At 35.2% G+C, this 27,137-nt stretch overlaps 3 protein-coding genes across 6 annotated transcripts; 1 reads left to right on the forward strand and 2 right to left on the reverse strand.

Moving 5' to 3' along the window:
* The first annotated feature begins 940 nt into the window (after positions 1 to 940).
* Positions 941 to 10,264, forward strand: LOC116116451 (ultraviolet-B receptor UVR8-like). Of its 4 annotated transcripts, none has more exons than XM_031402513.1 (12): positions 944 to 1,171; positions 2,021 to 2,207; positions 2,903 to 3,049; positions 6,353 to 6,434; positions 6,937 to 7,092; positions 7,544 to 7,723; positions 8,231 to 8,302; positions 8,485 to 8,556; positions 8,735 to 8,853; positions 9,550 to 9,635; positions 9,745 to 9,797; positions 10,020 to 10,264. In XM_031402513.1, the coding sequence occupies exons 1-12, from the start codon at positions 1,081 to 1,083 to the stop codon at positions 10,071 to 10,073; spliced, it is 1,299 nt and encodes a 432-aa protein (XP_031258373.1). In that variant the 5' UTR covers positions 944 to 1,080; the 3' UTR covers positions 10,074 to 10,264. The 4 variants fall into 4 exon arrangements, with proteins under 4 accessions (XP_031258376.1, XP_031258375.1, XP_031258373.1 ...); XM_031402514.1 differs by having other exon boundaries at positions 8,738 to 8,853; XM_031402516.1 differs by lacking the exons at positions 9,550 to 9,635; positions 9,745 to 9,797; positions 10,020 to 10,264 and having other exon boundaries at positions 941 to 1,171; positions 8,485 to 8,618; positions 8,706 to 8,843.
* A 7,052-nt stretch (positions 10,265 to 17,316) lies between these two features.
* LOC116116452 (amino acid permease 4-like) lies at positions 17,317 to 19,616 on the reverse strand. Its single transcript, XM_031402517.1, has 6 exons — positions 19,318 to 19,616; positions 19,014 to 19,247; positions 18,823 to 18,916; positions 18,526 to 18,740; positions 18,280 to 18,419; positions 17,317 to 18,187 (listed from the first exon to the last, which is right to left on the reverse strand). The coding sequence occupies exons 1-6, from the start codon at positions 19,457 to 19,459 to the stop codon at positions 17,531 to 17,533; spliced, it is 1,482 nt and encodes a 493-aa protein (XP_031258377.1). The 5' UTR covers positions 19,460 to 19,616; the 3' UTR covers positions 17,317 to 17,530.
* Positions 19,617 to 22,945: 3,329 nt separating this feature from the next.
* Positions 22,946 to 23,554, reverse strand: LOC116116449 (secreted RxLR effector protein 161-like). The gene has a single exon (XM_031402511.1). It carries the CDS (start codon positions 23,552 to 23,554, stop codon positions 22,946 to 22,948), a length of 609 nt encoding a protein of 202 aa, XP_031258371.1.
* Positions 23,555 to 27,137: the final 3,583 nt, after the last annotated feature.

A 27,137-nucleotide genomic window follows, 5' to 3' on the forward strand; every position in this document is an offset into this window, starting at 1 on the left:
AATATTTCTCATACAATATTATGTGGTAAGATATGATTGGGTGAAAGTTTAATTTTAATTTTAAATCAGCCAATCATATCTTGTCACATAATGTTTTATGAAAATGATATATGTATAGTATTACTTTTATTTTAATGATAAATGTATGGCAATAGATTGATTTATTGTTGAGGTTTGTAGAGAGTTGATGGTAAGAGAGAAGATTTGTGGTTGGATCGATGAATAAGAGGTGAAGAAGTTGGGTTTTACATAAAAGGGCAAAATTACTAATATGATAAAATGGGGATTATAGAATATAAGACTTTTAAAAATAACTTTTTTTTTTTTTTCAATTCATCCATAAAAATAGGGTTATTTATAATAATTACAAATAAAATAAAATAAACCACCTTAAAATTAAAAATAAGAAATAAGAGTTAGGACCGTAATATTGAAAGGCTTATTGTGATTGAAAAATTGATGAGTTAAAATAAGAGGTTTAGACATATATAACCAACTCAATAACCTCTATTTTTTAAAATGTATAGATTTTATAAACAACACATTAACTGTAGGAAAATTTTTATTTATATTATTTTTGAAAATTTTGGCAAAATTTTTATTTATAAGATTAAAGTTGCTGGAGTATTTGTTATGTAAAGCTTCGTTTAATTAGTGAATGATGAAATGAAATCTGAAAGTCTTGAAGTTGAAGTTGGAATAGGCGAATGGTAGTTAAAAAGTTAGAGCGCAGTTTGTGGTGGATATTGAATGAATGAATGAATAAACAGGAACAGGAGCGTAATTTGACCATGTAAATTCACGGTGGCCCTCACCTTCATCAATGCCGTTGATCTGTCTTGTCAGTTGAATATCTAGTCTCTTCTTATAGACTCTTAGACCCTCACGCACATGTCCTTTCTCCATCACTATAAATATTTCTTCCCCACTTTCTGGTCACCATTCATTGTTTCTTTCTGCCAACAAGATCCCAGTTCTATTTTCTCTTTCTTTCTCTCTTTTTGGACTTCTTCCCCACTAACACGTTCTTTCTCTCTTCCTTCTTCTAACATCATCATACTCAGAAAGAGAGAAAGCATAATGGCTGAAGTTACCATGAGTGAAGTCTCTACTTCATTTCGTCGGGTTCTTCTTATCTCTGCTGGTGCAAGTCACTCTGTTGCTCTTCTCTGTATATTCTTCCTACCCTAATTTTATTCTCTTTCATTTTGTTTTTTTAGTCTTTTATTGGACTTCCAGTCAAAAGAAAAATCAAGTTTTGTCATATTTTACAATGTAGAAAATATCAATTTGCTGCAAGTATTGAAACTTGTTTCTGAACTTGGATAAGCTTTGTCATTTAATGCATTACCTGTTAATTTGTTGTGATGCAAAAGCTGATTGAAGTAAGTAAATTTACATGATCATATAGCTTGTAGTGATGTTGATGATCAATATAAAATTGAGAATGGAAACTATTTGTTTCTGCATTGTTCTGATTTGACGGCTATACAATTTCTCTCATTGCTATGCTATCACAGTTGGATGTGGGAATGACTTAGGTTTAAGTGTTCCTGTTTTTGTTGACTGCTTCAAGCCAACTGTGGAGCAAAAGGTATACAGATCGGTCTCCTTAAAGCCACATGTGGAGGGGGATCAGTTTAATTTGTTTGAGAGTGGGGATGGTGGGCTGGGCTGGGCTGGGCAGGTGTATGTGGTAAAGAACTAAAGAAAAAAAATATATTTTTGTGTGTTTGTAGAGTTCAGTGCTAAATGTTTTTCCTCTTTCATTTCATTTCTAGCTTGTAACTCATCAGAAGCACATAAATTTTTTGTTGCCTTCATTGATACTTACTTGTTATGTCTTCCATCAATGACTTCCATGCAAATGAATGTTTCTATGAAGCTATCCTTTTGTTGATTGTCATGATTGCATAATTCCCTTCATTTTACTTGGCGTATATGCAGCTGGTAGATCAATTGCAATACTTCTAAAATTTGTTATTAATATGATGAAGAGTGATATTATGATCATTTACAGCTGGAAACCTTGTGTGCTCATGGGGACGAGGAGAAGATGGGCAGTTAGGGCACGGCGATGCTGAGGATCGACTTTCTCCTACTCAATTGAGTGCACTTGACGATCTTGAAATAGTGTCTGTTACCTGTGGAGCTGATCATACAACTGCATATTCTGAGTCACGTATGGAAGTCTATAGTTGGGGATGGTTTGTTCTCTACCTTTCCCTTTTGTCTCTTGGGATCTCCAATTTGATATGCTTTCTCTGCAACATAAATTCTTGATTTTCTTTTTAGGCCTGTTTGATGTGGAATTTAAATAAAATTCTGTGTTTCTGAGGACAAGGGAACCAAGAAATTTCAAGAAAATGTTTTTTGTCTAATTGTTTGCAAAAATATTTTTTGGATACAGTCATTGAGATCAAATAAGTTAGAGAAGGCATTCCACTTCTTTGAAAGTGATTGGATGGGCGCTATGGTAGCTGGTGATTGCTTTGGTTTCATTTTTGTGTTCGAGATTACTGATTGTTCAGTTATTGTAATTACTTCTTTCCCAATCTTATACAAGTTTTTATATTTTTGCAATAATAACATTTACTATTGATACTGCTTTTCTGGTTACGGTCCTGAATTTTTTTTACTGAAAATTGAAGATTTTAATATGACAAGAGGTTTTATTTCATTGTCTCCTGGTCTTGTGCCTATGAATTATAATATCTTATATCTCATAAATCAACATGGCTTATTGTATTACATGTTTTATGTTATTCTGTTCCATATACTAAACCTTGACAAATGCTAATTTTCATGTCACGACCTGCTTATCAAAAGAATTTTTTCTTAATTGCTCTTTCTTTATTGTATGGCATGTCAGCATTATTTTTCTCTATTCAAAATTTTCCAGGGGTGACTTTGGAAGGCTGGGCCATGGCAATTCTAGTGACTTGTTCACTCCCCAGCCGATTAAAGCATTGCATGGTTTGAGGATAAAGCAAATTGCTTGTGGGGACAGCCATTGTTTAGCAGTGACCATGGAGGGAGAGGTTCAGAGGTTAGGGGTCTTCCTCAAACTTTCTCGCTTCATTCTATAATGCATTGATGTTGATTTATTTCAGTTTAGATTAGCTATTGCTTTGGTCCAAATCTCAAGTGGTTGCTTACGTGCTTTGAAACACAGTGATGCACCACCATGAATTTAAGGCTTACTATTGAGAAGCAATTCCTTTTTAGGGATTTAGAGATATTACTTGTTCGAGTCAAATTATAACTCAAACATGATAGGTTTTCTATGATTCGACCCAATGTTTTAAAAACCAACTTGGGGGTAAACCTAGCAAAGAAGCCGGGTCGCTAGTTGACCGGTTTGATTGGTGGGTCAAATCGGTGACGTGTCACCTAAAAAAATTTCAAAATTTTTGTATCGGCGTTCGTTAGCATGGCGACTAATTCTGGCGCACGTTAGCACGCGTTGACGTTGGTCTTCTTTTTCCTTTTTTTGGCTGTTTTCTCACCCAAAATGACCCCCGTCACCACCATTGGAACCCCCACCCTCTCCTCTTCAAAACCATATCCTTTATCCCCTTTCATTACTCGCTGATCGCCGACGACAAAAAACGCGTTTTTCCAACTGTCCTTTGCCGGATTCCGACTGTTTTGAGTGACAACTCCAACCACCATCACCCTTAGACTCACCGGCTACTCCCCTAAAAACCTCCAAAGTTCCCAAGCCATTCCATCCACCAATCGCCGGCAATCAGAAGCTAGGGTTTTGCTATTTCGATTCCGGCGACTAAAACTTAGTTAGACACCACCTTCCAACTCACCGTGATCCAGCCTTCAAAACCCCCTTATGTTTGCCTGTCGAAAGTCGCCGTTTTCTGTATTTTGATTCACCCGGTTTTTTACAAAAACCGGTTGGACTGGCAGTTGCTACAGTACCCCCAGTCCACCCTCGGGTGAATCCCCCGCCCCCGACGGTGATGTGTCACCTGAAAGAATTTCAAAATTTTTGTATCGGCGTAGTTAGCATGGTGACTATTTCTAGCGCATGTTAACATGCATTGACATCGGCCTTCTTTGTCCTTTTTTTGGCTGTTTTCTCACCCAAAATCACCCTTGTTACCACCACTGGAACCCCCGCCATCTCCTCTTCAAAACCATACTCTTTATCCCCTCTCATCACTCGCTGATCGCTGGCGATGAAAAACACGTTTTTTCGGTCGTCCTTTGCCAGATTCCGGCCGTTTTGAGCGACGACAACTTCAACCAGCACCATCCTTAGACTCACCGTCTACTCATTTACAAAACCCCTAAAGTTCCCAAGCCATTCCACCCACCAATCGGTGGCAATCAGAAGCTAGGGTTTTGCTGTTTCTTGGCCAAATTCCGGTGATTCTGGCTACTTAAACTTAATCAAACACCACCTTTGACTCACCGTGATCCACCCTTCAAAACACCCACATGTGTGCCGGCTGAACACTAGCTAGAAGTCGCCATTTTCTGCATTTTGATTCACCCGGTTTTTTCCAAAAACCGGTTGGACCGGCGGGTTGCTACAGTACCCCCAGTCCAACCCCTGGTGAATCCCCCCCCTTGGTTTTTAGGCTCTCCCGGCCCGGCTCACTGGTCGAATCGGTCCAGCCCAGCCCAGCCCGGCCGGGTTTTAAAACAATGATTTGACCAACCTTGGCCGTGCCTACACTTTCAAGCTACTAGAAGTTGTCCTCTACCCAAAGCCCAAAAAGCTTTATAGTCGATTGACTTTCCCTTGGCTTGAGCTTACTAGTGACAACATGAAAATTCCTCAAACCTTTTTACAAGGGTGGATAACAGTCTGTAGTTCAAAATGGTTGAAGCTTACTGAGAAATTTCTCTGGCAAAAGTTATATGTTCATATTTAAGAGGTGGAGAATGAATAAGACTAATTCAATAGCAAACTAAAGAACAAACTCTTCAATCTCCTCTTAACACGACAGAAGAATAATGAGAAGAACATAAGATAAGCTAAAGTCCGTCTCTGCGGGGTTGAGGCTTGTATACCTTGCCTACTTTATCTGTTATAATTGTGGTTGTCAGCGTCAGACAGTATTTAGTCAATTGGCCACCTATTAGGGCTGAACACCTGGTCTTTATTTTGAACCAACTGCTGTTGACTGAAAGTTATAATTCAGATGAGGGTGTCAAAAGTTAGTTTGAGGGGTCTCATTCTCTTTGCAAGGGGGGACTGTTTCTATGAACATAGGTGGTCTGATTACTTAAAAATGTTTCATGAAACCATTATGCTGGACACGAATGATCAGCCTTTAGCTAAATGGACAGCAGATTGTTATCAAATCACTGCACTCTAAGGCCTTCATGATTTTATCCAGGCTAGTTATAACTGATATAGAAGCTTTTCATTAAGTAGATCCACAGTAGTTTTGAAAAAATCCTTGTAATTCGTTCTTTGTTCTTTTGAGCCTTGTGTTATAACAATAAACTGGTTGCGGTAGTTTTGGGGGATTGCTGGAATGTTAATCTTAGTCCTGAAATCCCTAAGATTCCTCAGTTAATTTCAGAACTCCAGTTTTGCAACCATATGAAGAATTCTATATTACATTTAAAAATCTTTTGTGATTATCTGACGCAAACACAAGTGAGTAAGTACTTGTTATTTCTGAAATGCTTCATGTTTCAGTACTTGTATTTGCTATGAGAAAACGCTGTGCTCCATGTGAAATAAAAGTCAGGGAAAAATGAAAAAGTGAATATTTGGAATCTTACAATCTTATTAGTTGTAAAATGTTACTCCTTTATCTCTTTTCTTCAGTCATAAGTGTATTCAATTTCTTCATCTTCTTTACTAAACATATACATATACTATGTGCAATACTTGCTGTTTTCTATGAAGAATGACGGTACCTAGAAGGTAGTGTTAACAGTCTAGCGAACAGGTATTTGGTTGACATGACACTTCATTTTGTTATGGTAAAATGTTTACAGAAGGCAGTTATTAGTAAATAATGTAATATTTGATATAGGTATGTATTGGTCGAAGTATGTACTAGGTTGCGATGGTAATATATGATGTTTCAGTTATTTGGTGGTGGTCAGTAACGGCAACTATTTTGACATTTTGTTTCATGTTATTTTACGTTGGTGCTAGAGTTGTAATCATATAACTTAAATTATCTTTAACTTAATTGATTCTGCATCTAATATTTACTGCATCAGATGATAAATTTATTATATCTCCACAAAAACGATGTTGAATAGTATATGCTTTTGACGTGGTTCTGTTTCAGCATGTTTGTGACAGTTTTAAGCATATAACTTGGGAAATGCTTTACTGATTGAGTTTTGTATTCTATTTAAGCTGGGGGAGGAATCAAAATGGTCAACTTGGTCTTGGAACCACTGAAGATGCTCTTGTGCCTCAAAAAATTCAAGCCTTTCAGGTAATTTATGTTACTTTGTTCGTTTTAGGGACATTAATATAGATGTTCCACACTTAAATATAAATTTTTGCTGTAAAAAATTTGAGCCTCTCATTTTAACACCAGATTAAATTTACTATTTTTTATCATATTTTTACAACTGTAGCAGAGTGTATATTTGTAAGCATGAAATGATTTTGTTAATACCGAGAAACTGTAGTATTTGTAACTTATAAAGTGTTCCCATATAGGTACATATCTTGGATGCTTCTATATTTAATTTATTGACCAACGTAGGTAAAAGTATTGGCTATATATTCAAGGTCTACCCGAAAAAGAATTATTAATATAAGGGCAGGATGTCACTTCCATCATAGAAAATCTTTCACAAGGATTTTTCTTTGAGATAAGTGGAAGAGTAATATTATTACTTTGTGTCGTATCAAACGTTTTCGTTTTAGTCCACATTGAGGAACTTTGTTAAAATATTTTATGCTCTTTAAATTTCATTCATCTTTTGTAGGGAGTGTCTATCAAAATGGTTGCTGCTGGAGCCGAACATTCTGTGGCTGTTACAGAAAATGGAGAGCTCTATGGATGGGGTTGGGGCCGTTATGGAAACCTGGGCTTAGGTGACAGAAATGATCGCCTAATTCCGGAGAAAATTTCTACTCTTAATGTATGTCCACAAACTGGTGTCATTTTATTTGATTTTAGTATTATTTAACAACCTAAACTATCATCTCAATTTTTCAATGCATAAACCATCGATATGCAGCGCAAATATAGTTTGATAGTTTCTTTATATGATTAGGATTATTTGCAATTTCTCTGAAGGTGATGATTATGCATGGTTGATGTAATCTATACTTGAAATAAAGAATTCAAAAGTAACCATATAACTGGTCGTTCTAGTTTCATCCGTAATGTATAGCATATAAAAGGGGATTTTTTTTATTATTTTTATTTTTAATTCTTTATCTCCTTAGATTCTTAGCAATTTCTTACTGTAGGTAATATTGAGAGTTTGTTTTTATTTGTGCTTATCAGGTTTAACGGTTGTTCTTGTTTAGTTTTCTTTCCACCTAAGTCTTTTCTTGCTCTAAAGATCAAGCTGTTATCATTCAAAGTTGCAGGGAGAAAGGATGGTTACGGTTGCTTGTGGATGGCGACACACCATTTCTGTTTCTTCTTCCGGTGGGTTGTACACTTATGGATGGAGCAAATATGGTCAACTAGGCCATGGGGACTTTAAGGATCACCTTGTCCCTCATAAGCTGGAAGCATTGCGTGACAGCTTTATATCTCAGGTGATCTCTTAGTCATTCAATTCCATTAGTAAAGTTTTCCTCTGTGATTTACGATCAGTAGCTTCAAGATCCTAATTTTTCATATTATTTTCCCTTAAATTTCTGTAAATTTGTAGTAGGATGGATATTAACTTGGTATTAAAATTTGAATGTATCATGGACCTTCCAGTTACAGCTGAGTTTTTCTGCCTCATACAGTCAAATTGAAAAATGCATTCGATGGTCCTTTTGTTTGATTCTTGAATAGGCAGACAACTTGCGTCACATGTTTAGATTTGAGGTCCACGCAGTAGTCAATGTGTTGCTTGTAAACTGTTTTAAGTTTTTGGAAATTCAAACTTGCTGATTTAGTTTTGGGATAGAGACATCAAAGAAGGCTTTCTTTTCTGGTTGATACTTTCACTATAAAGCAAAGAAGGAAGGCATTTTGCTTAAAAAATATTTGTTAACTTAGTATATTACGAACCTATTTCTGATCCTCCAGGTGGCATTTTTTCTTTTTAGCAGATATCAGGTGGTTGGAGACATACAATGGCCCTTACATTTGACGGAAAACTTTATGGCTGGGGTTGGAATAAGGTTGTCATCAATTTCCTTAATTTTCACAATTGAACTATTTCCCCTAATTTTAACATCCAAAATTGATTTCTTGATGAAAATTTGTCACAATGAACTTTCACTTTTCTTTATTTGATTTATCTTTTGATATTTTCTGTAGTCTTAATTTAATTGTTATAAACTTTGTTCTCTATGTCTTACAGTTTGGACAGGTTGGAGTTGGTGACAATGCCGATCATTGCTCTCCTGTGCAAGTGAATTTTCCTCATGACCAGGCACATTCTTGTTACTGTAGCTCCCGAAAATTGGTTAAAATAGGCCATGAGATTGACCTGCAGTTCCGTAGAATTTTCTCCTTTTAACTTATCTGACAGGGTTATTTTCTGTCTTGTTTGTGACCATCTTTCTGAGTCTGAAATTTTAGCTTTTGATCTTTTATTTGGCAATCGACAGAAGGTAGTTCAGATTTCATGTGGATGGAGACATACACTTGCTGTCACTGATCGGCAAAATGTATATTCTTGGGGAAGAGGTACAAATGGGCAGCTTGGTCATGGACAATCTTCTGACCGGTAATAGGATTCACATCTTGTTTAATATCTTCCTAAATGTTTATTGCTTGAAATATTATCATTTTGACTTGATGAATGAATTAATAAGATATTTAAGACCTTTTGGGTAATAGATCTTACTCACGTTATGTTGTATACTACTACATATAGTATAGCCATGATACATTCTATATTTATCTTTCAAATCTGCAATTTAGATGCAGAAGAAAATGGAAGAAAATGTTGGAAGTAACCAGTAATTTTGAAGATAGAGATTCAGGAAGAAGTAACAAAGAGTAATAGAGAACTGATGTAAAAACTGAATGTCAAATGTTGTGATGGTTATAGATAATACACTCTCCCAATTCTTGAAGGGAAACGACTGTTTCTAATGACAAGAGCTAAAGGGAGCAATGTGTATAAGCATTAACACATTCAAGAGTTGATTCATTAAATGCATTAAGATCTTTGGAATGCAAATGTTGTGTCCACTGAACTGATTGTTTGGTATATGATTAGATGAAATGAATTAAGATCTGAGAAATCTGTTTTTTTATTGTTTTTTGTTTTAAATTCGAAGTGTCAGAATCAAATGTCTTTGATATTTTTTGTAAACTTCTTACTCGTAACAAACTTAAGATCGAGTGCTCTCACATATTGATCTCATTTCGGCATCCAAGTCCCAAACTAACGACAGTTATTTTGTATTTTTGAAAGGAATATTCCAATTATTATAGAGCCATTGAGCCTTGATGGATCGAGTGGCCAACATATAGAATCCTCTAACATCGATTCATCATCAGGTGCCATGCAATTCTCATTAACTGTATTTTTCTGTTAATGTTGAATTGGAATTTGCTTTTGTCGATATTGTCTTTTCTTCTTCATAAATCTTACATCCACTGTGTATAGGGAAAACCTGGGTCTCACCATCAGAGAGATATGCTGTTGTTCCTGATGACTCCGTAAGCTGTTCTCCCTAAAATCCTCCAAATTTCAGACAACCTTTTATTTTTGTCAAATTTTGATTATATTAAATTTCTAAGTTTTCTGTCTGTTAATTTTTCATCACCATTTCTCTCGCCCCATGCATATATACATTGTTGTGGAAATTGAATGACCATTCAGGTTGAAGGCATTGTATAAATAAATTCCTTGGTGGGTAAGTGTTTAGCATACTTTTGCAGGTAGGTGGAGGTAACGGGAGCGATATAAGTGTTCCGGAGGCTGATGTCAAATGAGTAAGAGTTTAATATCCCTACATGAATAAACTTTCGTTATTGCCTTTGGAGATGCTAGAATCGGTTTATGAGGACCAGACAGATGCCATTGCTGGCATGTTTTTTTTGGGTATCCTCATGACTTGTAAATGTCAAATTGTACTACTACTGGTGAAGACAATGAACTTTTTTTATTTTTATTTTTAATTTTTTGTTGGTGTACTTTATCTTATAATTAAAATGTTTGTTTCAATGGTAATGTCATTGAATGTTATCCTATGAGATGAAACTTTCATTTTTGTTGTCCTTTTTTACTGCAGAAAACCTACCTGTTCTTGCTGCAATTTGTGATTCGATCTATGTACATGACAATAACACAAAACTAGGATAGGCAGTTAATAGGGCAACGTTGACTGTTAGGATCATGCCAAAAATAGGTATAACTTACTTGATAAATAAGTTGCTTTAAGATTGAATCATTGAATTCCTCCATCTATAGTGAACTCTTCACAAAATGCCTTGTCATTTTTTCAATATTTACAGACTAACAGTATGTTTAATTATAGATGGAACGATTTTTTTTTCTTTTGAATGAAGGTCCTGAGNCAAAAATAGGTATAACTTATTTGATAAATAAGTTGCTTTAAGATTGAATTCTTCCATCTATAGTGAAGTTGAACTCTTCACAAAATGCCTTGTCACTTTTTCAATAATTTAACCTATTTACAGGCTTACAGTATGTTTAATTATAGATAGAACCAATTTTTTTTTCTTTTTTTTTTTGAATGAAGGTCCTGAGATCTTCAAAGTGAGAAAATATAGAAAACACCGAAGAAAACTTGTCTTTCTATTCCTGGAAATAGTGCTTACAATTCACATGAACCCCTATTTATAGGACATTCTTACACTACTTTGGAGGGAAAGGGAATGTTATTACATTTAAATATTTAACTAGGGTTGGCAATTTTCGGGTATGGGGATGAGTAATGTTTTCCTTCTCCCCACCCTCGCACACCAAACGTAATACCCCAACCCGTCCTTATCCTAGAAATTTTGGGCCGAGGATGAGGATGGAAAAGGCAAAATCCGTCCTCTTGCCCATACTTGTTCATTCCCGAAAAACTTTAAAATGATTTTTTTTTTTAATTAGAAACCAATATTATTTAAATTAACACAACCACCCAAACACCCACACCCACACACACAATGTATTCGATTGACCTTAACAGAATCGAAAATGATGGCCGCGTAATTATAAATAATTACCAAATAAATCGAGAATAAAGATGCAAAAGGATTTTTAAAGAGGTTCGGCAAGTTAACTCTCAAGGCTATGTTCTTTGTTTTCTTATTATTGTATTTGTGATTGGAAATGATGAGACAACCATTAGAGCACTAAAAAACCGTCTTAACAAACAATTCCATGTCAAAGACTTGGGAGAGCCAAAATATTTTTTGGGAATTGAGATTTCAAGGTCTCCAACTGATATATCTCTCAGTTAGCGCAAATATGTTCTAAAGCTCATATCTGATTATGGATTGTTAGCTTGTAAACCAAGCATTATACATGTTGAGCAAAATACTAAAAATTCACCTCTCGAGAATATGACGGGATATTACCTTCAAAAGATGATTTGCCACTAAATGATCCCTCACACTATCAAAGACTTGTAGGGCGACTTATTTACCTTACAATGATACAGCCATATATCAACTATGCACTACATGTCCTTAGTTAATTCATACATGTGTCAAAACAATTCTACATGGATGCAACAATAAAGGTATTCAGATATTTAAAAGGATGCCTTGGCCTCGAACTTCTCTTGCCCCATGATGGAGATTTGGAAGTAATTAGCATATTGTGATTCAGATAGGGCTATATGTCCAACGACAAGAAAATCACTTACTGGTTTCTGTGTAAAACTTGAAGGATCGCTTATCTCATGGAAGACAAAGAAATAGTCGACCGTTACTTGTTTCATCAGCAGAGGCTGAATACAAAGCCATGACCAATACTACATGTGAGATCCTCTAGATTCTTAGGCTTCTAAAGGATCTAAAGGTACAAGTAAAAGGTCTTGTCACTCTAGCTATACTCCGACAACAAAGCTGCAAACAACATCGCAACAAGCCTAGTGTTTCATGAAAGAACAAAATATATAAAGATTGACTGTCACTTCGTTAGAGAAAAGATTCAAGAAGGTATGATTAAAACTATACACATCTGAACCTCGAAGTAGCCAGCATACATTTTCACAAAGCCATTATGTAGTAGACAATATTCACATCTATTGCACAAACTTGGAGTTTATGACATCTACAAACCACAAACTTGAGGGGGAGTGACGGAATGTGGAATCTAACATAAATGCTATGATTATGCCTCATCACTGCAATCACGCCAATCACTACAATTACGGCTAATCCCTGAGACTGTTCCCTAAAAATCATGCATCAATCAGTTCCCTGATTACTATTACATAATTGTATTTCCTTTCTTGTCCATTATTTTCTGCATAAATTAAGGTTGTACAAACATATAATACAAAACAGAAATACAAAACACTTTTACTCTTTCTCTGGCAGTCTCGTTTTCCTCTTTGCCACTCTTGCCTTTCTTGCTTTTGATAAGATGGGTCAGTCTACAAATTTTTCACATCTAATTTTAGGTGGCAACTTTTTTCATTGTATCGTTGGGGGTTTTTTGTAGCAGATTTGTCGAGCTTGACATCTGCTCGAGCCAAATATACTCGAGCTTAATCCGAGCTCAAATACCCTATTTCGGTGTGAAGCTCTAGCTTGAGCACAACACCTCAAGCTAGCTTGGTCGAGCTTAGGCTCAAGCTCGAGCTCGGTACTGTAGTTGTCGAGCTGAGCTCGAATAGCCAGATACTCGGCTCGGCTGAGCTAAAATACACCCTTACTCTAAACCCTTTGCCCTTGCGTGTCACGAATCTTTTTTTCTCATATATTTATATATAACTAAAAACACCGATGGCATGTTACGTTAAGGGAAAAAAATATATATCATCTTCTGTATTTTCACATTTGAATTGATTAGATGTTTTGGACCACTTATCATCCTCACCTCATTAAGATTCTCTTAATACTGACCCCATTTATACGCATGGTCTCAAATGCACCGTCAGCCATTGCTCAATAAAATATTTCTACGTACTCCATGAAATTCAACTTTTGATCAACCTCTTTCCTCCAGGTATTCCTTCATAATAATACTCGTAGGGTTCTTGTCGTCATTCCATCCGATGGACAGGATCCCACCATGCAAGGTTTTGATGAATGTTTCATAATTAATTATGTTACTGATGATTGTTTTAAGGAATAAAACTGCACTTTCAGTGGTGCTGATGAAGCTTCTATATTACGTTGAAATTTCTTTTCTTGTGTACCATCCAATATGTTAAGATATATGACTTCAACCAAACAACACTCTTCCTGTTTTAGCATCTCTTCTGATTCTGCTTCTGTGTTCACTTTATTGAAGCTGTAGGGTTAATTTCACAACCCATAGCCACTTTTAGTGGTGATGCACAAAGAAAACTTAAATGTCCAAACTTTATAATTGTCAACTTGTTTATATGCTTTTTTTTTTTTTTTTCCTTCTGTGCATATAGATATTTTAGAAATTAATTAGTGCCTTGCATGAAAAGTGATATGAAATTCATCAGATTCTATTTAATGCTTAAGAACTGATTATAAACATTTGATTTTTTTCATTACATATATTGTAGCAACATGTACATAAAGTATATATACTATTAAATCATGCTGTAAAATGTCGTAATATGAAATGTTAGACAGTATAAATATTACAAATTAATTTTGGGTTACACATGGAAGTCAGATACTGAGTATAGGGGTGTATTTTTTAAGGAAACTTTGATTGTACAAGAATATTTATTGAATAATACATCTAAAACTCTATATACAAACTCTTCTAAACTAATTGACATTGTACAAAGTAAATGAATGAATCTGTACAAAAAGTTAATTTTAAGAATGCTCCATCAATATATATGCATGGTGTGACAACTAATAAAAGAGTTGTAATATATCAATTTATAAAAAGATATACAATAGTTTTTATACTTAATCTATACGTTACATGTAGCATTACCCAAATTTATGATACGAAGAAAGAAAGAATGGACTGATCATAATAAACCTTATCTCTGAAGGGAAGTGCTATAGCGAGAGTCGCGGGTGCGACCATTGCTAACTTTCCTAGTAACATGTGTCTATTTTAATTAAGAATAATGCTATGGATACCGATAATTTACTCCAAATTTTTGTACCGATGTATGTGACATCCAGTTAGACGTAACCACGTTAGAGATAACACTCGTCTTTCGTGAATGAATGACCATCCAATAATTATGGACGTTCGTCCAAATTTGATGAACGATCGTTCATCACAAATGGATGGCGTCCACAAAAATAACAATGGACTCCCGTCCATATTATTTGGATGGGAGTCCATTTACTATGGACTGACGTCCACCTCATATGGACGCCCGTCCATATAATATAGATGGACGTCCATCACCAATGCATCTGTTGATATTTTTATCAAACTTATGTTATGGTGACACATTTTGACAAATGACGTTTTCTCTTTGTTGTCTTGCCCATTAACTTTATTTTGATTTATGATATTCTTGTGTGACCTAACTTTACATGTGTCACAATTTCCTTATGTGGTCCTAAAATGTTGCAAGACTTTGTCTATGTGCAAGAAAGAGAAAATATATGTTTGTGGTCTAATAAAAAGTTGGAATTTTTTTTGTCTTCCTCATATTCAACTATCAGGCTTATGCCTTTTGCTTTTTCATTTCAAGTTACCCACTCATTTTAAATAAATAATTTGACAAGTTATGTTCTCATTGAAAATGGACACCAGTCCATATAATATGGACGGACGTCTATTATTATTTTTTTATAATTTAAATTATGGACGGGTGTCCATTCGAGGTGGACTCCCATCCATAGGAAATTGACTCCCATCCATTCAATATGGACGACAGTCCATTGTTATTTTGGTATAACAATTCCTCCCAATTGGTGGATGGTTGTCCATTTGTGATAAATGATCGTACATTCGCGATGAACGGCCGTCCATTAAATATGGATGTTGGTCCATAATTGTTGGACGGTCGTTCATTTATGGAAGATGTGTTTTGTCTCTAATATGGTTGTGTTTGACTGGATGTCAAGTCCTTCTATACAAAAATTTGGTGCAAAAAATCGGTGTCCGTAACATTATTGTTTAATTAAAGAACAATATACTATATTTGTTTTAGACACGTGACATGAGCAGGTTAGGGATTATTGCACCTACAACTGTCGCTAGCACTCCTTTACTTCTCAAATATAACAATTCAAGAAAAAACAATGCATAAAGCGACACAATGGATACATGAAACCCTAAATCTAAACTGAAATCAGTCTGAATCTCAAATGGAGGGCTATGATCCATCCAAGAGCCGAAATCAGTCGAGAAGTAGAGTCCGATATTACCCCGCTCGTCCACAACCTTATTTCTTTCTAAAAAATGATGATGATTAGAAGAGAAAGAGAGAATAATAAACGTCTAGCTCATCTAGTCTTGATCAATTTAGAATTATGCAGGCATTGAATAACAGATTTAGGTTAACTCTCCATTTAGGGATAACATATTGAGGCATGCAACATAGGGTAGCTCTTTTCTTCAAGTGTGAAAGAGACGAAGAGAAGAGAGGAAGTTAGTTGACTGGATGCACAAATCATAACAGGACCAGTACTTAAACAACATGCAAATCCATGACAGAGCTTAGTTTGTTTAAGCAATGAGTACACCTCATGCATCAAACAACATTGAATCAGATCAGTCAACAGTTACTTTTAACGCAAAAATTTATAAGTAAAGTCAAGATATGTAAGTTCAACTTCGAAACTTAAAAACCATTGGGAGTAAAGTGTCGGTTTCCAAAAGTTTTAACATGTTAAAAGTAGGTTCCGAAAGTGCAGCAGTTTTAGATTTATTTAAAGGCTTAAAGTTATTGATACCATGCTGTCAATGTGATTTCTGAAAAGCTTCTCCTATATTTTATTCTTTGTTTCCAGTAGGAGTTACATGGTTGTATTAATTACTTTTATTAACCTTTTCATTTTTCTATTTTAAGTTTCGTTTATGTCACATTTTTTATTTCTATGATTTTGGGAGAACCAGTGGTCTGGGGAGAAGCAGTTTCTTCTTGAAAATAATAATAATAAGAAGAGAAGTATTGCTTGTTCACAGGCTGACGACAGACTCATGTTGCGGCAAGTGGGGATTACTAACCTCACTCAAAACTTTTATTAATTTTTTTTTTTTAGTTTAGTATGATTTATTCACTACACTATTTTAAAGATAAAACTATTTTTTTCAATTATTTATTAAATAAATAAGGTTTTGTTTGTTTAAGACGATAGCCATTTTATTAATCAATTTTTTTTTTTTTATCAATTAGAATTCAAGTAAAGAGTAAAAACTAAAAAAGACAAATAGAATATTTCTTGCCTCCTGATATTAAATCTTAGTTTCATCTTTGCGTTGAGGTATTTCGTTATTTAAAATAAACCTAAACCTTGAACAAATTAATGATTATTGGTATGTGATGAATGTTGGTTAATTCATATTTTTTAGTAGCGCTTTACATATAAATTATCCATATTTATACAAAAATTGATTTGATAATACCTTTTATCATCATATTTTTTCCTTTGAATTGGTTTCACAAATTAGTTTGTATATATATAAAAGTGATAAAGACTACAATAAATTTAAAAAGACTCTATACAAAATCATTCATATATTATTATATCATTTACTATCATTATTTGAGTTTATTAAATTGAATTCTTGTATTAATTAATTCAATTATAATAGACACGTTACTTTGTAAAAAAAACATTGCATAAAGTCTTTGTAGGTATAATATTATTCTAAAAAATTTTATATTGAATTTGTAAATTATTCTATATTTTTAGAGCAATTAAGAGTCCCAACAACTTATTAATTAATTACATAGTTTTTGTTATTCCAAAGCACTTTTTACTAATGGATAAAATCAGCGAAAAATTCATTAAGATTATTGCGATTCCCAACGTGTCATTAATTCAAAGATAAAGCATGATCTAGTAAACATAAATTCTGGCAACAAATATTAAGAAAAATTGGAAAGAAACTAATAGAGATCCATATACTGGAATACACATTGCATAATTTACATCCCAAGTTATCCTTTTTGACTCTTGAAAGTTGAAACAACAATTACTAAAACGACAACAAATCCAACTAAAGTTAAAACTATAAATGAACCGCACACCAAATTAAACAGCACCCCCTTTAGGCCTTTGCTTTTTCTTACAACAATTGAAAACTTAACCTGGTAAAAAGATATATATATATATTTATAAGCCGTGGATTTAATCAATTAATAGCTTGTTTTGAATGGCTTGTAAACCTTAAGGTCAAGCATCACACCAGCAATGGAACCGGCACCAGCCACAATCGACAGTACCAGGCAAGCCATGCTCAAAATTTGGAGACATATCCATCTTGTGCTCCATTTGGGTATCTTCTTTTGTGCAATATACATCTCCACTGGAAAATAAACCGTTAAAGGCCAAAACCCAAGTGCCCCAAGAATTCCAACAACGTCATTGAAGAATGGAAGCAACATTGATATAATTGTTGTCAAGATCACAAAACACGTTCTCCAGACCAATCTAAAGAGGTTAAGTTTGAATGGAGCACTCGAGCCTGGAATTGGGATTTTGAATTCTTTTGTGATGAAGTAATTTTCGGGCCATCTTTGTGTTGCTTGTTTTTCAATAAAGGCAAATATTGGCTGGCAAAATACTTGATATGCGCCAACTAGGTGGACCACAATGGCGGCGTTGGCGATATCAAGAAGCCAAAATGGGTTATAAAAGCCAAAACCAGTGAGGAGATTTCCAGGGGCAAAGTCACCAAAAGCGGCATAGCCCATGCATCCACAAAGCATATAGAAAGCTGTTGTGACGGCAATGCTTAATTTGGCTGCCGCCTTCATTGTTTTTGATTCTGCTGGTGGGGATTTTACTGTGTCCTGTCAGAATTAAGTGTAAAATTTTTAGTCATTCATAGCTTTGCCAATTGTATATTTTCTTTTGCTGGATAAAAATATCCAAAATTTTGTACCTGAATTTCAATTAGGATGACTGAATATGAGTATGCAAAGGCGATGTCCCCAAGAGCTTGGAAACTTCTCCATATCTTTTGCGTTTGCGTTACAGTTCCAATGCTTATTCCCGTGAGACTACCCTTAATAACTCCGTTTGCTGATAATTTACACAACAAAATGATAGACTCAGCTTCCGTAGAGCTCAGTAAACATTAAACTTTAGGAAATTTGAAATTTGATTAGATTAAATAAGCAAATCAAACCTGCGACTTGGGTAATGCCGAGGCCAAGACCAATGGAAGAGTAAGTAAAAGACATAACTGCAGCCACAATTGAGAGCCACCATATTTGATCAAAATCTGGGATCTGAGAAAGGAAAATTTCCATGATTCCAAACAAGATCATATATGGATTGCTTGACAAATGACACGGGTTCTTTCCACCACTCTCGTGGAAACAGTTAGACCTTTTGATTGCCCTGCCAATTGAATTGAAACAACAAAACAATTAACCAAAGATTCCCAGACATACAATAGCCATCTTAAAAGAATAACACTCACATCATGCTTATAGATGCTGCAATGGTATATCCAATGGCAATACCAAAAAGATTCAAATACTGAACCATCCCGCAAGCCTTGACTTTTGCTCCACCTATCCGGATAACATAAAAGATTATTAGCTGAGTAAAAGAAAATCAAGACGAAATAATATCAAACAAGTTTGTGAAGAAGTTGCCAGAAAAATATACCAAGAATAGAGTGAACGGCGTCCGTGTAAATGTAGTTTCTTTTGCCGGAAACGGGGTCACCAGTCCGATAGCAGTCAGTGAGAAGAGATGAAGTGTAGTAAGTAACAAAAGAGAACAAGAACATGACAGCAGGACCGGCGACCCAACCAAGTTGAGCTATAGCCCATGCCAACGACAGCACTCCGGAGCCGATCACAGCAGTGATTATGTGGGAACTTGCAGTCCATATGGTCCCTAAACATGGCAATAATTTGGTTAAAATGAAGTTTAAAGTGAGGAAAACAGAGAAGGGAAATTGAGTTACCAGTTCGTTTGAGGCGGCCATCATCATCAAAGCATTTGGAGCCGTTTTGAGTAGGCACATCAATGGAGATGTCGAAGACTTGGTGGTTGAAGTGGTGGTGGTGGTGTTGGGGGTGGTTCATGGTAGCAGCGTTCTCACCCATCTTGTGTCAAAGAAAGAGGAAATGAGTTGTGTTTTGAAGCAAAATGAGAACTGAAAATGAATGAGCAAGAAGTTGGGAGAGTAAAGAGAGTTGGGTATGTAAAAGTTGTATGACTACCTAACTTCAAACACACAATGGGGGAGAGAGAGGAAAGTTGGGAAGCAGAGGCGCAATGCAAGATATGAAGAAATGAGGGAGGGAAAGGGTATTTATAACGGTTCAAGAACTAGTGGTAGTTAAAAAGAATAAACTACAGGCACAATACAAAGAGCCAATTAGAGTAGATATTTCGGCAAAAAAAATAATACCCCATTACTACTTTTTTAGAAAAAACCATGAACATACTCAAGTCAAGTCAGTCAACCAAAACTCCAAGATGAAAAACCGAAGAGAGGTATCAAATAGGCCAGACTGGCCACGAAAATGTAACTCCAAAAGTTTCAAGGAAGGCCCAATCTACCCATCTTCCCCAATTCATAATGGGTCAAGCCTAGACATCCTAAAGTGAACGGCCCATTAGTAGTGTTTATCTTTGAATATATTATTTTAAAGATTAGAAACAATACTACATCAAAGAGCAATGTTAGCGATAGCCCCAGGTATAACAGTTGTCAGCAGTTCTTCTCTTTCCTTCTTCCCATTTATACTAACATTAATGTATATATTTTTTAATATGAGAGACTGTTAACACTCTTCTATATCAAATTTAAAGGATTGTAGGAGATTATTAACTAGTAAGACTCCAAACAAATATTTAATATTTATATCCCATCATAATTCACTCTTGATGCTAGCTAGTGCATTATGCGACAAATGTAGAAATATTGATCAAAATGTGTGAGGTAAATAAGGAAAAGAAAATGGTAGTATTAGATCAACAAATTAATTAGCACATCAACATGACTTCAAGCCTTGCATGAGCAAATTCATCGTCAAATGCATATAAGTTTAATTAATTAACCATACTAAAAGACAAAATTAACGAAGCCCATCGTCATTCCACAAGTTAATTAAATAAGCAGACCGAAATCTACTTACTCAGTCTTCTACCTAGTCAATAACCAAATAACAAAAATTTGTGGAAGCATGAGCTTCTTACCTGCATTATTTAAGTCCTCAAGCTCCCTCAAACTGAGGAACTAATCAATCAAGCTATTTACAAAGAGAGTTTTTTATTTAGATAATAAGAGATGGGTTGATGAACTAATTGCTGCACGGTTCTTTGCTTAACCCACTCAAGTTTATATATTACGCAGAAAGGCAACACAAGAGTTTGGAACTTGGAAGCCGCTAATGGAAATAATTTCTTATTATTTTCAATGTGATAAAGGCAACTTTTGAATGCTTTCTCACGTGTATAGCCTCTCCTCCATCCTTATTGAAAGAGAAGAATTTGTGCTTCTTCCTCCTCCGTACCTTTTGCTTTGCTCTCAGTGGCTTTACATGATTGATTGGATGTTTAATTAAGCAACAAGAATATATATTAAATCATGTATAATGGCTTTTTCATAGCTTTCTTGATTTTAGTGAAGAAGCAACTAGTGTGGTGGTTGATGCTCTCCAAACTCCTTTCAACTTAATTTCAATTGATTTGAAAACATAACATTATATCCATCGTTGAAAATTTTGTTACATATTATTCCATGAACTTGTGATATATGTTTTTTAAGAAACATAATTTCTAAATGTGGATGTAAATATATAATGTAAAGGATATATCAACATAGAGTTTCTTTACTTAATATATGTTAATGGGTGTCTTCCTTTAGAAGATTAATATTGAAATTTTGAATTATTTAAGTTATATATAAGACATATTTTCTTTATGGTTTTGAGTATATGAAGAGCTATATATATATATATATATATCATAGTGCAGAAGGAAAAATAATATTTCTTCAATTTTTTTAAGTTGACCCGAATTTAATTATTTATTAGGTTAATTAGAACAATAGTAAATTATCTACAAATATATAAAAAGAAATCCACTCGTTACAGTGGATATCTTTTCTCTAATATGTTCGGTAATTCACTGCTTAATGCAATGATCACGCAATTTTCTATAACTCAAAAACAAATCATCAATGTAAATAAAAAAAAGGTATCATATTCCTGCAACTTCGATGCTCATGAAAGAGGAAATTAAGATAAGTTATTGAACATTCAAAGTGCTATTATTATTACTTTCAACAATCCTTTTAGTCAATACTCAATAGATTAATTAAGATTTGGTTCTTCGCCCACTTATTTTAGTGGCGGTAAGAGTCAACTCCTTTAGTGGCAACAAGTGGTCAACTATGAAAGTGAGTTACAAAATTTAACCACATTGTGAATCTTTCCTCTAAATTTACCATTAAATTAAACAATAATGCTATACATATAAAATTGGGATATTAAATTTGTATCCTAACTCATGTGATATTTGATTTAGCAAGATCTCCTTAAGTATAGGATGATTGGGGTAAGTAAAATGTTAATTTGTAAACTCAACTGTCACGAGGGTTGGGATACAAAGTTAGAATCCAATTTTGTATGTGTAACATTACTCTACATTAAATTAATAAACAAAATATCGATCATATCTCTCTTCTTTTTCCAAGTGCTTACTACCCTATACTTAATCAATAGATTGCCCTCTTCAGTTCTAGAGAATGAAAGTCCTTTTGAATATTCTCTGTTTTTGAAATCAAAGGTGTGGGCGTTACGTCATTATCTTGAATCCAATGGCTTGATCTTTACACACATTGTTGTGATTTCGGACCAAATCACACTCTAAAACTACTGCCAATTCAATCACACACACAAGATCAAAGAAGAATAAAAGACACAAACAATTACCGTGGTTCACTTGTTCAAGATTCGAACAAGCTACGTCCACGTTGAGCTCCAAAACACTGAGGCCCATTGCACTATGTATCAAGAAAGTTCTTTTAGATTACAAGCTCTCAAGAACTCTCAAATCACTATTACAAGCACCCATTTACAGTAATCTTTACAAATCCTAAGAGAAATCTAACCCACCCCTGTTAACCAAAAAAGGAAACACAACCTTTTCTACACAATTCACCAAGAAATTGCCCAAGAATTACACAAATAGTGCTAAGTAAAAGAGCACAATAGAGAGTAAAAATACACGAAGAAGAAAGCCAAAAAACTGTTCACGCAATGAAGAATTGGCTGTTTTTATATGTTGACTAAATGAGAGGATGGCAGCCATTGGATCTTCACACAAATAGATGGCCAGGATTAAAACAGAAAAGGGGATATCACTCAAAACGGCAGCGCATGGGATTAAGTCATGCGGCACCATTTATGGCTTTACATTTTAACAATCTCCACCTTGAAGCCAACACACCATTTCTGAACGGTATCCATTAGTGCAACAAGCATCTTCAATGTTCCTTCTTAGCTCCATTACCTTATTTGATGTGAATTAAGTCCAAATAATGCTTGAACTTAGTGGCAGTCACCACCTTAGTCCCCATGTTATCTGGATTCTCCTCGGTTGGGATCTTTCGCAGGTTCAATTGGCCTCTTGAGATGAGATCGATCTCTCACAAAATGGAACCTCACATCCACGTGTTTAGTCCTCTCATGATATACTGGATTTTTACATAGGTGGATGACGCTTTGACTGTCAGAATATACAGTCACAAGCCCTTCCAATAGGTTAGCCTCTTTCAAAATACCTTGCAACCAATTTGCTTCCTTAAACGTATTAGTTACAGCCATATATTCAGCCTCGGTTGTGGATAAAGCAACCAGGGGCTGTAATTGTGACTTCCAGCTCACATAATTCCCACCAAGAGTAAAATAATATGCTGTAGTAGATTTTCTAGTATCTCTGTCACCTGCAAAATCAGAATCTACATACCCAACCAGATCAAGTGCAATATTTCTTTTGCAATAATCCAAACCAACATGCACAGAACTGTTTATGTATCTTAAGAGCCATTCCAAAGCAACCCAATGCTCAATTCCAGGATTAGACATGTATCTACTTAGTAAAGAAATAGCAAATGCTAGGTCTGGTCTTGTACTAATCATAACATACATTGTTGAGCCTATTACATTAGTATAGGGAATGTTTTCCATTTTTATCAGTTCATAATCTGTTTTAGGACATTGCACTTTGCTGAGTACAAAGTGACTTGCGAAGGGTATAGAAACAACTCTAGAGTTAGTCATTCCAAACTTGGATGTAAGTTTCTATAAATATGGCTTTTGGTGAATTTTCAGCTTATTTAGTTTCCTATTTCTCTCTATCACCATTCCTAGAATCCTCTTCGCACATCCTAAGTCCTTCATATCAAATTCAGTACTCAACTTTGCCTTTAACTCATTTATTTTGGACTTAGACTCACATATTAACAACATGTCATCAACATACAAAAGCAAATATATAGGCATGTCATTAGTAAGTGCAAAATAAAAGCAATTGTCATATTTACTCCTAGTAAACCCAATCCCAACGATAAAACAGTTAAATCGTTTATACCATTGCCTAGGGGATTGTTTAAGACCATATAGGGATTTATGCAGCAAGCACACATGTTCAGACATATGTTTATCTATAAAACCAATAGGTTGACTCATGTATATAGTTTCTTCTAACTCACCATGAAAGAATGGAGTCTTAACATCTAATTGTTCTAGTTCTAAATCATAGTGAGCAACTATAGACAACATTAACCTAATTGTTTTAAATTTAACTTCAGGAGAAAATATCTCATTAAAATCAATACCTTCTCTTTGTGTGTAGCCCTTTGCAACTAACCTGGCCTTGTATCTTACAGGGTCAGACTAATTTATCCCTTCCTTTAGCTTGAACAACCATCTACATTCTTCACACTTCTGATTTTTAGGTTTTTGAACCAGTGACCAGGTTCTATTTACCTTTAAAGAGTGCATTTCTTCACTCATGGTAGCCAACCATTGCTTGCTATCCTTTGAGCTTATAGCTTCTTCATAGGTGGCTGGTTCAGCTCTTTGGATTTCAACCCTAGCCATTAATGCCGTGTAAATCAGGTTTGCATAGCTGTATCTTGCAGGGGTTTGATTTCACGTTTGATCCTATCACTTGCAAGCTGATATTGAGCAAGATTAGCTTGTTAAGGCCCTCCTTCAGGCTCTATTTCTTCATCTTTAGTGCCTTGAGTGAACTTGTAGGTTGTGGCAGCTCTGCAGGTCCAGTTTCATCATTAGAATTAGTCAGGTCAGTTTGGTACATCGTTGACTCCACCTCAATTTGGGTGGTATCAGTTTGGTTCAAATTTTAGTCTCACTATTAGAGGTACATGCAGTGGAGTTAGAAGATTTACAAGGAAAAACATGTTCATTGAAGACCACATCCTTGCTAATTATGACACTTACCCCTGGTGCTTCTCTTTCCCAAAGCTTATACTTTTTTGTCTCTTCTTGGTATCCTAGAAACACACATCTAAGAGACATTGGGTCTAACTTCCCATCATTTGTGTGTGCACAGGCAACACGCCCAAATACCCTTAAGTGGTTGAGACTAGGCTTCCTACCAGACTATCTCTCTTCAGGACACTGGAATTCTATAGCATTAGAGGGGCTTTTATTTATAAGGTAGGCAGTAGTATTTAGGGCTTCTCCCCAAAAGGTTTTAGGTAGCCTTGAGGTGAATAGGAGACACTTAACCTTTTCCAATAATGTTCTATTCATTCTCTCTGCAACCCTATTCTACTGAGGGGTTCTCCTAACTATTCTATGCCTTAGGATCCTTAGGTCACTACAGTAGGTATCAAATTCAGAGTTACAAAACTCTAAACCATTGTCAGTCCTGAGGGCCTTAACTCTATTTTCACTTTGGTTTTCCACCAGAATTTTTCAGCCTTTAAACTAGGTAAAGGCTTCATCCTTAGACCTTAGAAGATACACCCAAACCTTCATACTGAAGTCATCTACAATGGACATGAAGTATGAGTTCCCACCATGAGACCTAACCCTTTTAGGACCCCACAATCCACATGTAGGTATTCTAAGCACCTAGTGGCCTGATGAGTTCCTTTTGGGAAACTCATCCTATGTTGTTTACCCAACACACATGTTTCAAAAAATTCCAGGTCAATGACAGTATCATTCCCAAAACACCCCTGTTGTCTAAGAATGTTCATACCTTTTTGGCCTATATGGCTCATCCTCAAATGCTATTTCTCTGCAGCAGACATGTTAGTAGTAAATAGAGCAGTATTAAAAGAGTTATCACAGTAATGCCCACATAGTATGTACATCCCATTTTTCTTAATCCCTTTAAGCAATACATGATTATTCTTGTACAATACTATATAACCATTCTGAGCCTTATAATAACATCCAGCCTTATCAAGTGTCCCTAAAGATACCAGGTTATGTTTTAGTTTAGGTATGTATCTTACATTGGTTAGTTTAATTACTTTGCCATCATTTAGCTTGATGGCAATGCTACCAACTCCCTGGACCTTACATGAGTGATTATTACCCATAAAAATAGTTTCATTCTCATCACGTTTAAGATCTTGAAACCAGTCCTTATTTGGATCTCATGTGGAAAGAACACCCTGAATCTAAGACCCATTCCTTAGCACTAACAGAGTTTGAAACAATAAGAGCTTCAACAAGTTCAATGCTATAACTATTACATGCTAGATTGCTTTCAATAGTAGTCTGCTTCTATTTCTTAATTCAATCATAGCAATTCTTTTTAAGATGCCCAGTTTTATTACAGTAAAAGCATTTACTAGTTTCTGATTTAGGCTTATTGTTACCTTTACCCTTCTTTTTATTCTTAAACCCAGGATTATGTTGAAACCCTCTTCCAGCCTCTTTTCCTAATTGACCAGCATCAGTCCTACCTTTTACAAACAAGTTATTGCCATTTCGCTTCTAAGTTTTCAGTTCTAACTTCCTAGATTTCAAACCAGCCACAATTAGATCAACATTAGGGACAATCCCACTATATTGCAATGCATTTTTTACAGCAAAATAGTCCTCAGGCAGGGAATTTAATAAGATCATCGCTAAGCTAGAGTCTCCTAATTCTTGGTCAGTGCCTTTGAGAATTAGTGTCATTTTTAGGAACTCATCTAGATTATCATCTAAAGATTTATTGACATCCATTTTATATGCAAACAAAGAACCCTTTAAAAAAGCTAAATTAGGGGCATGTTGTAATGCAAATAAAGTTTTGAGTTTACCACACAAGGCAATTGGATTCTCCAGGCCACCTGCCTTCTGTAGAACGCTGTCTGATAGGTTCAGGATGATGAGATTATACACCTCCTCATCAATCTCAACCTTCTTTTTCAGCTTCTCATTTGGCCATTTTGTTGAATCTTTCTCTAGTGTAATTCCCACTTATTGTGAGACAAGAGAGCCTTCATCTTCTTTTTCCAACTGTTAAAATCAATTTTCCCATCATACTGGGTGATTTCGATGTGAGTGGTGGTAGTCATTGTGTGAATTTTTGATTAAACCCGTTAAATCAAGAAACCCCAATTTAACAAACCCTAAAATCAAAAATTTCCCAAATCAAGAACCTGATTGATGATTTCTAGAGCCCTTGACTCCCCAAGAATTGTTAAAACATGAAACCCCCAATTTTAACAAACTCTAGGATCAAGAATTTCCCAAATCAGAAAACCTAGAAATCGATAAACCCTAAAACCAAAGCTCT

This window comes from Pistacia vera, unplaced genomic scaffold, assembly GCF_008641045.1.
Source record: "Pistacia vera cultivar Batoury unplaced genomic scaffold, PisVer_v2 Contig775, whole genome shotgun sequence".
Lineage (NCBI taxonomy): Eukaryota > Viridiplantae > Streptophyta > Magnoliopsida > Sapindales > Anacardiaceae > Pistacia > Pistacia vera.

What these genes read in the sequence shown, in the direction of transcription:
- LOC116116451 (XM_031402513.1), top strand. Translation starts at nt 1,081, where the DNA reads ATGGCTGAAGTTACCATGAGTGAAGTCTCTACTTCATTTCGTCGGGTT. An exon ending in ATGGAGGGAGAGGTTCAGAG is followed by an intron (nt 3,050 to 6,352) that starts GTTAGGGGTCTT and finishes ATTCTATTTAAG; the next exon opens with CTGGGGGAGGAATCAAAATG. An exon ending in GTGACAGCTTTATATCTCAG is followed by an intron (nt 7,724 to 8,230) that starts GTGATCTCTTAG and finishes TCTTTTTAGCAG; the next exon opens with ATATCAGGTGGTTGGAGACA.
- LOC116116449 (XM_031402511.1), bottom strand. Translation starts at nt 23,554, where the DNA reads ATGGAAAACATTCCCTATACTAATGTAATAGGCTCAACAATGTATGTT.
- LOC116116452 (XM_031402517.1), bottom strand. Translation starts at nt 19,459, where the DNA reads ATGGGTGAGAACGCTGCTACCATGAACCACCCCCAACACCACCACCAC. An exon ending in CGCCGTTCACTCTATTCTTG is followed by an intron (nt 18,917 to 19,013) that starts GTATATTTTTCT and finishes TTATCCGGATAG; the next exon opens with GTGGAGCAAAAGTCAAGGCT. An exon ending in TCATCCTAATTGAAATTCAG is followed by an intron (nt 18,188 to 18,279) that starts GTACAAAATTTT and finishes TAATTCTGACAG; the next exon opens with GACACAGTAAAATCCCCACC.